This window comes from Neophocaena asiaeorientalis, unplaced genomic scaffold (genome assembly GCF_003031525.2).
Source record: "Neophocaena asiaeorientalis asiaeorientalis breed wild unplaced genomic scaffold, Neophocaena_asiaeorientalis_V1.1 scaffold303, whole genome shotgun sequence".
NCBI classification, from domain to species: domain Eukaryota; kingdom Metazoa; phylum Chordata; class Mammalia; order Artiodactyla; family Phocoenidae; genus Neophocaena; species Neophocaena asiaeorientalis.
This window is the reverse complement of record NW_020174420.1, coordinates 1,518,691-1,533,448: the sequence shown is the minus strand read 5'-3', so window position 1 is coordinate 1,533,448 and position 14,758 is coordinate 1,518,691. Positions and strand designations below refer to the sequence as shown.

The 14,758-nt window shown below is 35.5% G+C and overlaps 1 protein-coding gene across 7 annotated transcripts in view; it reads left to right on the top strand.

Moving 5' to 3' along the window:
• Nucleotides 1-14,758, top strand: part of ZNF638 (zinc finger protein 638) — an 84,910-nt gene that overhangs the window by 729 nt on the left and 69,423 nt on the right. For all 7 annotated transcript variants that reach the window (XM_024756374.1, XM_024756376.1, XM_024756378.1 and 4 more), the window contains exon 2: nucleotides 10,702-12,214. In XM_024756374.1, coding sequence (XP_024612142.1) covers nucleotides 10,904-12,214 — 1,311 coding nt within the window. In that variant the 5' untranslated portion in view covers nucleotides 10,702-10,903. The remainder of the gene's footprint in view (nucleotides 1-10,701; nucleotides 12,215-14,758) is intronic.

Sequence of the window (14,758 nt, the reverse complement as noted above, 5' to 3'; positions counted from 1 at the left end):
AAGCAAAGAGAGTGTCACCTCTGTGCGGGATACCGAGGGCTCGTGAGCTGCTCTGATACTTAATTCCAAATTACTCAGGAATCCAGAATGCGGATCGTTAGTGATTTAGTTTTGCGTGGTTCCTAGCTTGGGCCCCGTTCTGTTCAAGGTGGGGGGAGAATGTGTACCACACACAAGAATCCTGGAGGACATCTGAAACAGATCTTTTGTTGTTTGGGATAACTGAATAAGGGAGACATATTATTACAAGATCTTTAGTTGAAGTAGACAACGAAGGCTTCCTCAAGCTATTTTCTCTTAATTTTAAAATTTGAGGCAAAATTTGGGGGGAAAATAATATTTTAATCTGGAGGAGTTCTGAAGAAAAATTTGTTAGCAGGATCCGGCGACTTCTGTTGATTCAGATTCTTTTTCTAACCAGCTTTGGAATTGTGCACAAAATTTTTTTTTTCTTTATTTGTTATAAAGGGTTAACTCATTTTTCAAGGATGTTTGCTGGCTCAGATTTGCAACTAAAATTGATAATCTGAAAAACAATTTTAAAAAATGAGTTTAATGAAGTTTATACAGACTAATGAACACATAATTGACATTATTTCAACATAGCTTTAAATATTGTTGATGATTAGGTATTCTAGGCTTAGTGGGCTTATGTTGCATTCTTTTTCCATTTGACAGCATTTCATGTACACTATATTCTCATACTCGGTAATATACACTTAAATAATCATGTGAAATTAACATGTTAATACACAGAAATAATGCTGGGCCTTCTTGATTGTGTTGGAACCAAGTGAGGGTAAAGATAAAACAGTTGGAAGAAACCACAGAATCTCGTTCGTTTTTATTAACTAGTTTTCATGTCACACATATTTATTACCTTGAGTAGTGGTTGTATTTTAGTTTTGTAATCTCTTGTATTTTGTTATGGAGGGCGTATACAGCATATACTCAGGTTTAAAAAAATACTTCTTACAATCAGTGATCACTTTGTACTTCATGGCTGTCTTAAAATTTTTCTCTTGGGTGCTCTTAGGAAGGTGATCTCTGGAAATTTTTTTTGTGTAGTGCAAGAAAATGAGAGACAAATAGTTTAGTGGAAAGAGAATATAGGCTTTGGAATCAGAAGATCTGGCTTCGAATCCCTGTTTTCTTCTTAACTGTATGAGTGAGATTTGGGGTAAGTTATTTTAGTCTTTCTGAACTTTTGTTTCCGTATCTATAAAATGGTGATACCACTACTTCCTGCTTGGGATTATTGTGAGGATTAAGTTAGAAAAGGTATAAAAAGCCCCTATCCTTTGGCACATAGTAGGTACTTAATAAATGTTAGCTGTTACTATTGTTGCAAATTTTTAAGTGCTTAGGCAGCATCTTTTTTTTTTTTTAAACATCTTTATTGGGGTATAATTGCTTTACAATGGTGTGTTAGTTTCTGCTTTATAACAAAGTGAATCAGCTATACATATACATATGTTCCCATATGTCTTCCCTCTTGCGTCTCCCTCCCTCCCAGTCTCCCCATCCCACCCCTCCAGGCTGTCCCAAAGCCCCGAGCTAATATCCCTGTGCCTTGCGGCTAGGCAGCATCTTTAAATAGAAAATTGCAACCTGTGGATACTACCTCTTAATTAAAAAGAAGAGGCTTAAAGGAATTTAGGTTAAATTGATAGAATTTTGGAGCTGAAAGATCATATAATCTTTCCTTAAAATATTTGGTTCATCTATTGATATAAACTTATCAAAATAATATTGTATCCATTTATTTATATGATTATTATGTTCATCTTTGTATCTGTCCCAGTGCCTGGTACGTATTAGATGCTCCCACGTTGAGTGAATGAACTCAGGTGGTGGTTGCCAGAGTCTGGATAAGAACACAGGCCCTTGGGAGTGCAAATCGTGCTCTTTCTACTGTGACTTAATGTATACTGGTCAAGGTTTGGAAAATATCTGTCCAAATAATTAATAAAATGCTTTATATACTGAGAAACAGTGCTTCCAGTATGGGTACCCAGTAATATATTTTGGGCTGTTGTGCAAGGAAACAAGCTACTGAATGTTGAAATGTGGTTTTAGAGATCCTCCAAACTGAAAGTAATTATACTTGTGGCTAAAGCCAATAAGCCTTCTTTGTATCCAACTTTACTTACTCTTTCATTGCTTCAACTTTATTTACTGTAGTCTGAAATTTGTGATTGAAATGAAAATGGAAGGAAGATAGGTATATGGAAAATAAGAGAATAATGGAATGGAAGAAACAATGGTAGGGAAAAGGTGAGGTACAGAAATAAAACACAGCTCTTATGATCAGTGAGGATCAAGAGTAACGGGCTTTGTATTGAAAAGAGAAATGTTCAGGGAGTATAGGAGAAGGGGTTTTAAGGTGCATATATTTTGATGTTTTCTTAGTGCTTACCTTGGGGTACGTACATTTTGGATTATTTTTCTACTCTTTTGAGCCCGTTAAATAACAAAGTATATTTATTGTTAAAGTCATTCTTAAGTTTTCATACTTTTTTCTTGCCTTACTTCCACAGTCTTCATTTTATTAATCTTGCAACTGATTTCCCTGTTGTTCTTGCTAATGAGTGAATGTTGCCAACTTTCTATTCTTTTGAATTTCTTCACTTCTTTCAAAAAAATTTTTTTTTTATTAGGGAAAATTTTAAAGATACACAAAAGCAGAGAGTATTTTATAATGATTCACCTGTCACCCAGCTTCAACAATTATAAGCTAATGGTCAGTCTTGTCTCTGCCCTCCATCCTGTTATTTTTAAGCAAATCCCATAACATATCATTCATCAATTTATAGTTTAGAATTTTTCTCCAAAATATTTAGGAAAAAACATGCATATCACACCTAAAGTAATAATAGTTCCTTAATATCAGAGATTCAGTCAGTATTCAAATCTCCCTAATTGTTTCTTATACACCACACATGTGTCTGTGTATACATGTATTAATTTAATTTCTATTTCTACTACCATATTGAAATTTTCAGAAATTACCCATGTCTTAATAAAAGGAACAAACAACTACCTGCTTCTTAGGTAAAGCATTTTGTTTACTGTCTTAACATTTTTTGAGCATCTGTTGCATGTCATGGGGTATAATTTTAATCATTCTTCACATCAACGTTCTGTGCTGTTATACTGAGTCTTGGGTTAATCAGCTTGCTGAGGCTCACATTTTTAGCAAGCAACAGGATCAGAATTAAAGCACTGAGTCCAGGGTCTAAGTTCTTAAAAAATGCTATGCTATGTTAGTGTTAAATTTTACTTATGGGAGTTACCCAATTTTGCATGAAGTCACTTGCTGGCACCCCTTGTAGCAGGGTGGATATCTTCAGATAAGTGGAAATTTCCCCAAAAATGAGATAATTATGGATTGCATAATGGGCTAACAGTCAATAGTTAGGGAGTGAACATGTTGCAGAAGAATAGCCAAATCCAAAAATGTGCTTAGGACTGATGCTCTTTATCATTGCCAGCTTTCTGCCTGTTGCCATACTTGCTTATAGTCCCTTTTTGACCTAGTACTAAGGTGTTAGACCTAGTACTAAGGTGTTAGATAGCCGGGTATTGGGTCATTTACTATTTGAATGAATTAAACTGCTGGCTTACAGGGGAATTCCGTATTTCCCTTCCCTTTATCTATCGTTTTGCGTGCTTGCATGCACCCTTATTTTTTTCCTGAACTATCTTGAGAGTAAGTTTCATATATTATGTTCCTTTACCCTTTATTAGTTTATTAATTAGCGTAATAGTTTGTTTCCTAAGAACAGGATGTTTTCTTTCGTAGTCATAGTGCCGTTATCGATCTCAGTAAATTTAATATTGATAATATTTTTTACCATATTCTGATTTTGTCAGTTGGCCCAATAATGTTTCTTATAGCAGTTTTTTCTCCCCTCCAGTACAGGATCAGTCTAGGATTAGGTAATTGCATTTAGTTGTCGTGTTTCTTCAGTCTTCCTTGCTTTGGAATATTTCTATAGTCTTTTAATCTTTTTGTGAAATTGCCATTTTCGAAGAATACTATTTGCTTTCTTTTTTTTTTTTAATAGAACATTTTTCATTTTGGATTTTTTTGATGTTTCCTCTTGAATAGATTCAGATTATGCATCCCTGGAGAGAAAAATCAAATTGCTTTGTTCCCCCATGGTATCAGATCTGGAGGTGCAGGAAGTCCATCTGCCCCTCATGGATAATATGATGTTTGATCACATGTTTGGTCAAAACGTTTGAGGTTTTTTCTCCCTTGAATTAATTGATCTGTGGAGAGATATTTTAAGACCATGGAAATGTCCTGTTCCTCATCAGAATTTCACTCAGGATTTAACATGCATGGATGATTCTTGCCTGAACCAATCTTTACATTACTGTGATGGTTATAAAATGATTTTCCAACTTAGCATTTTCTCCACATTTACAGTGATTGATTGGTATGGTGTTATGGACTCCTGGCTTTCTCAGTGGTTACTGCCCAGTCCTTTCTTGCTTTATCTTATTCCATGTATATATCTTGTTTTCCACAGTGAGAACCCTGGTCCCCAGCACTATCAAAACATTTACTTATATGCTCAGTCCCATGATATAGCTAAAGTAATTTAAGAATTGTTTCATCCATACCACTGCAAAAAAAAAACAAAAGACAAAACAAACTACTAAAAAGAGTAAGAATTTGTTTGTAGTTCTCAGTTTTCTCCTAGCTCCACCAAAACTGAGAGCGTATAAATCAAATAGTGGGTTCATAAATTACTTGTTTTTAGTTTAGTTTAGTTTTCTTTTTCCCCTTCAGTGAGTTATGGTATTCATTTGAAAAATGAATTAGTTTGCTTTCAGTTTTAGCTTTTTTCCTTCTTCCCATCCTTGATTTAATTTTTTTAAAACTTTAGTTTGTTGACATGCTTCTGAAAGTCAGAATTATATAGTAAGACATACTCCATGAAATATGGTTCCCATTTATTTCTTTTCAGTCCTGTTTTCTGTGTTATCCTACCTATATTTCTTTTTGTAACCATAAGCAGATACATGTGTTTTCTCATTTCCATTTTTTATATAAAGTAACATCATATATGCTCTTTTGTACTTTGTAAAGACTTTAAGGCATTTGGCATTTTAAGTCATTTGGCCAGATAATTTTGGTACACTTAATTGAAGATTTTGGAAACCCGTTTTAGGCAGATGGGAACATTTTCTGGCTCATGCACTTCATGAAAGAAGTGAACAACCAAATGGCAGGAAGGGTAGGAATGCAGTCTGACTTCAAGAACAGTTGGGAACTGGTAGTCTTCAGTACTATATTTACCTCTTGGTCCTGCTTACCTATTTTACTGGCTTTCCTTTTTTCAGTTTTCGTGCTTTCTCACTAAGGCAGTGAGTATGCCGTCAACAGCATTTTGACAACAGAGTTTTATCAGTATTCACCATTTTTCTCATTTCTAGTTTAAAAAAAAATCTCAGAAAAGATTTCTTTATTCCAAGTTGGATCTAGTGGTTTCTCTTGGACTAATGTGTTCTGTTTGTTGAGGGTGGCAAAGTAATAAGCAGGACCACCAGTGTGTTCACATCTCAGGGGGGCATCATTTACTGTGGGAATACAGTGTTGTCTGTAGAGACCCATTTATGTATGCAGTATACATATTCCTGAAAAAGAAAAAAGCATCTGATTATACTCACATATCCTGTTTATCAAAAAAGTTGTCTTCCTGGAAATAATAACTATTAAATCATTGCTGTATAAGGTTGTTAATGGTGATCTGTTCCTGGTATTGTGCATTATTAGCAAGTTGATCTTCCGTTTTCTTTCAGATCTGAAATCATGATGGTTACCAATCCTTCCAGGTAGCAGTGAAGTTTGACGATGCCCTTCATGATAAAAACAATGTTGCTAGTTTTCTGCTTATTTTTTTCTTTCTGTTTCTTTGACGGTTTCATTGAGGTGTACCACGTTTTGGCATTTTTAACATCCAGCATGGTACTCGTGGCACCTTCAGAATTATGACTTGTGTACCTTTTGTGAGACATGAGGCGACAAAACTAAAGGTAGAAAAGAGTTGGCTGAGTGGATCTACCTATATACTAGAGGAGATTAGAAGATTGAGTACCAGTCAAACTGAGAAAAGCACGGAATGACATGTACTCTTGTATTAACTGGCCAGTGTAATACTTGCATTCTTAGGTGTGAAAGTAAATTTTATATATTTTGAGACAAACAGTTGCTCTAACACAGGGTATCAACTGAAGTATGTGGATATGTACCTAGAAAATAATGTTAATTGTAGTTTTCCCTTCATGGTAAGATTATAGAAGACTTTTAATTCTTTTCTGCTTGTCAAGAGGATGATCTTTCTTTTGGGGGAGGGTGTTAATGAACATGTATTGCCTTTTTTAATAATTAGAAAAAACAAAGCTATAAAATTTAAATTTTATATATCTAGAATACAGCATGGAAAGAACACCGAGAGGAGTCACAGGTTCTGTTTGTGACCTTGCCACTTAGTTCTAAGGCTTTACTTAACCTGTAAACTTGGATTCACTTGCTCACTGGGTTGTTGCAAGGCTCAGATGAGATAACGGATATCAAATTGCTTTTTAAACAGTGAAGTGCAATAAAGTTCAAGTATGGGGTTTGATAAGTCTTTTCATTATGAATCTAATGGAGCCATTATGATCTGGCTGACTAATTTTTGATGATGCTTTTATATTTTTAGATTTCAGATTTCTTTATGAATATCTGTAAAGAAAATTAAGGATTCCCTTCCATCTGAAAGACTGTATCAAAATAGGTAGTGGACATCACAGAAATATCTCATGGGATATCATGGCGATTTTTAAAAAATCTGTTAAGCCATTTCTTCATGTCTGCCTCAAGAACTCAGTTTCTACTAGATGCTTCTAAAAGAATTTGTATGGTTGACATTTTATTGAATATATCATTTCTTTTCAGAGTGGCATATTTTAGTTCTTGATAGGACATAGAGTTTTTAACTGCTACTTATCAAAATAATAATCCTTCAGGAGTTGAGAATGTTTTGTGACCATTAAATATCCTGTTTTTGAAAACCATTAAATTTAGGAAAATAAAATGTTGATTGAAAATAGCAAATAGCGTAGTTCATACGATAAAGTTTGGTGTACCCTCTTCCCCTTCCCATCCATGTATGTATGCACATACACAAAACTAGAAGAAATTACATCAGAATATTAGTTCAGTGTTGGTAATGGCTTTACTGGTAAGCATTTCATTTACTACTTTTTATTGTTTTCTTTAAAAAACATCTGTTATATCATCAGGAATAAAAATTTATTTTAAAGGGTAAGTATTATTTAATTGCAGTTGTGTTCAGTGGAGTTAATAATTAAGAACTCAGATCTCAACTCAGATTTTTCCAAGTTAGTTTTATGATTTGATGTGTTGGCTCTCCGTAAATTCCATTAGGTGAATGAACCTCTTTATGGCCAGAACTCCTAGAGTTAAGTGAACAAGGCTTTATAATTGTTGTCTTTATTTGTTCAGTTGTTTTCCAGGTGTTAATGCCAAATTTACCCTTGTCTTCCTGGTTCTTGTTTCTTATCACATTGTTTCTAGGTTATATCAGTTTCATTCTCAAAAGACTGAGGGTTTATTTTCTTTGGTGTGGCATAACCTAATTCTTAATCAGGGGTTTCATATCAAGAGTCCTTTGCTTGTTTTGCTTAATTTTACTTTTTTCATCTCACAAATAGTTTTTTTTCCACACAGAGAAAGAGTGAAATATGAAACTGTTTAATAACTAATAAGTCAGTTGAGTCAGGTGGGAAGGAATGATGTAGGAGAAAATGAACTAAAATGAGATTTTAGACTTAAATCTGCATGTTATTTATACATTGCCTGTTAATCATAGCAAATCAGCTGATTTTGGCTTTTGTTAGACTTTGGTGTGATAATATTAGATTAGATTGAGAAGTATGAAGTTACGTTGGTTTTATACTCTCCCACCCTCCTTTTTTGTTTTGTTAAAAATGTCATACTTAATATTTAGCACTTTAATTTTTTATTTTGGTAATGTTCAAACATGTAAAAAAGTAGAGAGGAAAGGTGATAAATCCTTTTGGACCCGTCACTCAGCTTCCACAACAAATATCTTTGCCGGTTGTGCTTCATCTAACTTCTCACTCACCAAACCCCACCCCTCACTCCCGCCGACATGCACCCTTTGTTTTCTAGATTATTTTAATGAAAATCCCAAATTCATCATTTCACTTGCTAGATACTTGAGTCAACATTTGATTCTTTAAATGCCAGTGCATCAACAAATCTATGTGGATAACTGTAGATTTTCAGTTTATAACAGCCAAGGAAAAAGTGTTAACTTCAGACTGGAGCATACTATTGTGTAGCTGGGAAGCTTGCCTTTTTCTGATCTTTTTGCATTTTGAGTTGTGTTTTTTTTTTTTTTTTAAGACACTGACATTAGCAGGAATTCATTGCTTCAAAACACTTTTATAAAGCACAGCTGACTTTTTGGATTGCTTTTACTTTTGGGCTTACAGAGCATCCATTGTATTGTAGTTCTTCCAGGATAAGTTTTGTGTTCAAGAGATTTAACTCTAATTCTTCTGAATCTGTTAAGATAGAAAGAGGTTGTATGTGAATAGAGATAGAAATTATTTTTATGATTTCTGCTTTTACTCATCTCTTACCCTTTTCGCCCCCCTAAATTTAGCTACTCTCTGCTTTGCAGAGGCAGAGATTAAAAGATATTGATGCTTAGGAGTGAGATTTGTCTGCCTGAAAGACCCCTGCTCAGTGGAATGAGGGGAGGGAGAGTGAAACTGACATTTAGTGGGCAGCTCATTTGTTAGACACTGTACATATTTGTATTTCATCTTAGTCCTTAACAGTAATCTGTAGAGGAAGATACTTTCCTTTTTTACAGATGAGGAAACTGATGCTCTGGAGATTAAGTAGCTTGCCCAAAATCTTAATAGTAAATGGTGAATCTGGTAGAATTCAAACCCTTCTCATCTGACATATAGAGATACATTACTAGCTTAGAAATGAATTTGAACATTGTATGTATTACTGCATTTATTAGATTAATAGCTTAATGTGTGCCATAGGAGATGATCAAAGAGATTCTTGTGGGGTGGGACTTGGAAACAATCTTGAAGATTGAGTTTGATTCAGAGACCTAGGAGTATTCTAGGTAGTGAGGTATGAATAAAGTATGGAATGTGTTGAAAGTGGTCAGGAGATTGCAAATAGACCAATTTGGCTGTAGCAAAAATTTTTCATTAAGTAAGTATAGGCTAGGAAAGCGTGAAAGGTAGATTGGGATTAGGTTATATATTAAATGCCAGGTTGACAAGTTTGGACACTATCTTAAGAGAAGCAGTAAAGTGGTGAAGATTTTTATGTAGAGGAGTGATAATAAAAAGTGTTTTAGGGATATTAATCAGTAACGACAGAATGAATTGGGGTGGAGGCCAGCTGTGGTATAGAGTGATGAGAGCTTGCAGTAGGGTGGTGGTGGTGGTGAAAGGAAAAAGGAAAGTATATTAGAGACATTGACAGGAATATGTAGAATTTTATGTTTAGTTAGAAATGGAGAATAAAATGTTTTTGAGTTTCATTGACTAAAGGAATTGGTGTAGAGAACAGAGGGTTGAAAATGGATAGTTTTGGGAGAAAGTTCCAAAGTCAGTAAAAACAGTAGCTAAAAGTTGGCATAAGGGAGAGAGGTTCTTGGCAATTTTTTTTTTCCTGTCTTCATAGATACTTTTACTAAATAGTCCTGGGGTTAATGAAGAATCACGTGTCTTAAACTATATTTTGTCTTGGTCCAGAATTTTATAGCTTTGTCAGAAACACGCAGTTAATAAGTTTAATTAGTTTAAAAATTTTAAATCATCCCAGCAAGCTGTTTCATCTTATTACAGTGTTTTGTTCAGAAGCTTTAACCTAGGCTATTCTACATTTAAAAAAATTTGATAAACACATGTTTAGTAAGACCTTGTTACCTGAAATCTCTTTTATCTCAGTTCCCTCAAAACTCTAGAAGATACTCATAAAACTCAACTCAAGCATTCATGACCTCTTCCAGAAATAAACCCTTTTATGATGCTTTTTAGCATTGTTGTAATAATGAAAAACTCTATTTTGTTTTTCTTGTTAGATTGCTTGCACTTTGGCAGGAATCATGTTTTATTTGGCTTGAAAACTCCATAATGACTGTTACATTAGACAAAAAATGTTTAATAAATTGAATGATTCTGTACTCATTCCTTTCCACTAAAATCAAAAAGAAGGGGGAAAAAGATCTATGATGATAAACAAACAACTTCTGAGAACTTACTGACCACAGCAACTGAATGTATATTCTCACCCCATCCCCCAGTGGCATGCAGGATTTGGACACTTCTAAGAAGTTTTAAAAGGAGTTGTAATTACCGCTCAGCACCTAGGACAGCACCCAGTGCAACACAGTGTATGAACTCTGGCTTGAGGTTTGGGGTTTGTGTTCTGGATTCGGGAAAGAAAAGAAGAGAAAGTTTTGGGGAAAGTTTAATATCCTCGTAAACACCCTAAAAGTGTATGAAATGCAGAATGGTTTCGTGGCTTTGTTTCAAAATGTTTTACACTGGCTGTAGAACCCACTTCATGAAGTAGTTTGAGTTAAAATGATCTAATATTTGTGTTTTAACTTTCAGCTTTGTGTTATTCTTGGAAAATTTCGCACCACTTGTGAATTCCTTGAACCTGGGCATTGCAAACCCACTTCTGTTGGGCCCATCTCCTTTGCACTTTGCTCAGATTAAGACTCAGTTGGCGCTTCAGCAGCTGAATGCCGTTGCCTCACATAGTTCAACACCACCTTATGCTTTATTAAATCAGGCTTTCTTGAAAATAGCCATGTCGAGACCCAGGTTTAATCCTCGAGGAAACTTCCCACTTCAGAGGCCACGAGCACCTAACCCTTCTGGGATGAGGCCTCCAGGACCATTTATGAGGCCTGGATCTATGGGTCTTCCAAGATTTTACCCAGCAGGGAGAGCCCGTGGGATACCACACAGATTTGCTGGCCATGAATCTTACCAGAACATGGGACCACAGAGAATGAATGTTCAGGTAACTCAGCACCGAACTGATCCAAGATTGACCAAAGAAAAATTGGATTTTCATGAAGCACAACAAAAGAAGGGGAAGCCTCATGGTAGCCGGTGGGATGATGAGCCTCATATGTCTGCATCAGTGGGAGTGAAACAGAGTTCTGTAACGCAGGTTACAGAGCAGAGTCCTAAAGTACAGAGCCGCTATACAAAAGAGAGTGCCTCAAGTATCTTAGCAAGTTTTGGATTATCTAATGAAGACTTAGAAGAGCTCAGTCGCTATCCTGATGAACAACTAACTCCTGAAAATATGCCATTAATTTTGAGGGATATAAGAATGCGAAAAATGGGGCGCCGATTACCTAATTTACCTTCTCAGAGCAGAAATAAAGAAACACTTGGTAGTGAGGCAGTTTCGAGTAATGTGATTGATTATGGGCATGCAAGCAAATATGGCTACACAGAAGATCCACTTGAAGTACGTATTTACGATCCTGAAATTCCAACTGATGAGGTCAAGAACGAATTTCGGTCACAGCCAAGCATTTCTGGATCTGTTCCCGCTCCAAATGTGATGTGTAATTCTATGTTTCCTGTTGAAGATGTGTTTCGACAGATGGACTTCCCCAGTGAGTCCTCCAATAATCAGTCCTTTTTCCCAGTTGAGAGTGGAAGCAAGATGTCAGGCTTACACATTTCAGGAGGACAGTCAGTCCTTGAACCTGTAAAATCTGTCAGCCAATCCATTAGCCAGCCAGTTAACCAGACAATGAGTCAGTCTCTGATTCCTCCTATGAACCAGCAACCGTTTTCATCGGAATTAATTTCAGCTGTAAGCCAACAAGATCGGATCCCACGTGAACCTGTCATTAATTCATCTAATGTACATGGATCGGGAGGAAGTAAAAAGAATTACCAGTCAGAGGCTGACATCCCCATTCAGTCTCCCTTTGGGATTGTGAAAGCATCATGGCTACCAAAGTTTCCACATGCTGATGCCCAGAAGATGAAGAGACTTCCAACTCCTTCTATGATGAACGATTATTATGCAGCGTCTCCAAGAATATTTCCACATTTGTGTTCTCTGTGTAACGTAGAATGTAGTCATTTGAAGGTGAGTGTTTTTAAAGATCACTGTATCATGATACTCAGCGCCCAAGTTTCCTCTAAATTCTCATGTATGCTGGTGTTAACTAGTCATTAAGGAAAAGGCAGAAATTTTGATTGCAACATCAACACTTAGTTGTAATCTTAAGTAGCCTGGCCTAAGTACTGAATTGGGTGTTAGGCTTTCTGTATTCCTGTGACTGGGCACACCACATGGGTCTGTCCATTTATTTTAAGCTTCTGAGAAGTTATCCCAGAAAATGCAACATAAAATTGATATGACGTAAACCGTACTTAGAAGACAATGTCACATGAGTTACCTTTATCTAAATAAGAATCTGTTAGTATAAAAATAAAAACTTGGAATAAAACATTTGTACTGCACACTTTTAAGAGACAGTCTATTGTAGCCTTGCATGTATCTTTCGGTCTTGAGCTAAAGACAATGTTGATTTAAATATTTTCTGATTCTGTCTGAAATAGGATTTTTAGCATTTCATGAGAAGGAGCTTCCTAAAATAACTTAATCCATAGCAAAGTTCAGTCAGGATGAATTATTCGGACCAGCTGTGGGCTCAGAGCATAGATTATAGAACGATAGAACTTTAGAGAGAAGAGTCTTTAAAAAACAAAGAAGCCTTAGGTGTCTTCATGGTTAGTATAGTTAGAATGAAGTGTTTTACAGAGGTGCCGAAGAGTAATGTAGACTATACTGTTTGATAGTAATCACTGGTGGATTTGAGTAGAAATTTCCAAGTATGTTTTATTTACTTACATATGTTTGGAAACCACTGTTTCTTCTATTTACTAATGTGATTTGAAGATGTATATTATTCAATACAAGTGGTCAGGAAGGAATGTACTTCCCATGGGAAAAAGGCCCATGATTGGCCTTTGATTCAAGGCCATAGCATTGGTTGTATACTTTGAATAGGCCTAAAAGTCTTTTGGTGTTAATTCTCTTGTTTTTTCTCCTTCCAGTGCTGCCCTTTTATTGTCTTTCTATTACCCACTCACCAGGTTTCAGCCAACAAGAATCTGATACCTAAAACTGACGCTTTTGTCATAAAGGTTAATGCCAGCAAAGGAAATCAGCATTCTACCTCATTTTAGCCATATTTGCTGAGTTCTAATAAAATAATAATTGCCTTGCCCTATCACAGGGGATAGCAATAGCAAAGTCTTGGAAAATCTCAGAATAATTCATAGCACTTAGTTAAAATCTGTAAGTAGTCCTGGCCTAAGTACTGAATTGAGTGTTAGGTCCCCTGTATTCCATTTATTTTGAACTTTCAGTTAGTCATGATAAACCCAAGAAAAATATCTTAAATGTTTTAATTTTTTATCTGGTGAATAGAAAAGGTATACATTTATTCAGTAACTATTTACTGATTACTTGTTTTGTACATGGCTATATTAGGTGCTGGGATGGAAATAAAGAACTATATAAAGTTTACATGTTGTTTCTAAGCAGTTTTTACAGTCTCACTGAGGAGAAAAATTATACACCTAAAGAATTTTTTAAAAATTGGAGGGTAACAAATGGTTCATAATTAACTTGTTCAGATATGCTGTAGGGGGAGAGATGTTTAATATTTCTATCTTGATTGCAGACATTTATATCAGTTCAGGCTAGCATTATCAATTTACTGACACTTGTGTATTTAGCAGTATGTAATTAGAAAGTATAATATACTTTCTGACATCAGAAGACTTCTGTATTCTAGTTAAAGAAGACTAATTGAGTGACTACTGCACTAAGTCTGTCTGGATTAGAGTGGTCTGGGAGGGAAAACTTCATGGAGTAGGTTGAAGATGGGTCTTGAATGATGAGTAGGCTTAGATATACCCAGGGGAGGAGGGGTGACATTTCAGATAGGAGCAACAACAGTAAGTTTGAGGGGCCTTGAAAAGCTAGCCTAAGGAGTTTAGACTTGAGGTGAGAGGCATTAGGAAGCTAATTAAGGTTCTTGATATGTGAAGTAACACATTAAAAATGTATTTCAGGGAGATAAACCTGACTGACGTGTGCAAGATGAATAGAAATGAGAAGAGATAGGGTAGGGCACCTAATTCGAGGTTCCCTAGTTATTCAAGTATAAGTTGGTGAAAGTATGGATTACTGTGATAAAAGTAAAAGTTCGAGAGGAAAAATCATTTAATGATTATTAGAATTCACAGAGATTGATTGCCATTTTAAATGAACAGATACCTTTTAATAGAACAACACAATGGACCTAACTAATGAATTCTTCACTACTGGATGACAAATTATAGGGATTTGTGAACATGGACTTAGGTAGTACAAACTACCTCTCTTGTTTCTGTGATATATCTTGCTGCCTTGTAAGTGTGCATGTATTTGACATTATAAATATGTAACCAATAAATATAAATTACCAACTGCAAATTTTTTCTTGCTAAGTAATATCTGACAGTATGTTCCCCATCTCTGAGTCTTTAAAACTATAGCCTGAAAAAGACAACAAGAAAATGTGAAATTATGTTTTTTCTAAATTGGGTTTCAGACAGAGGAGGAGCTGACCTTAGT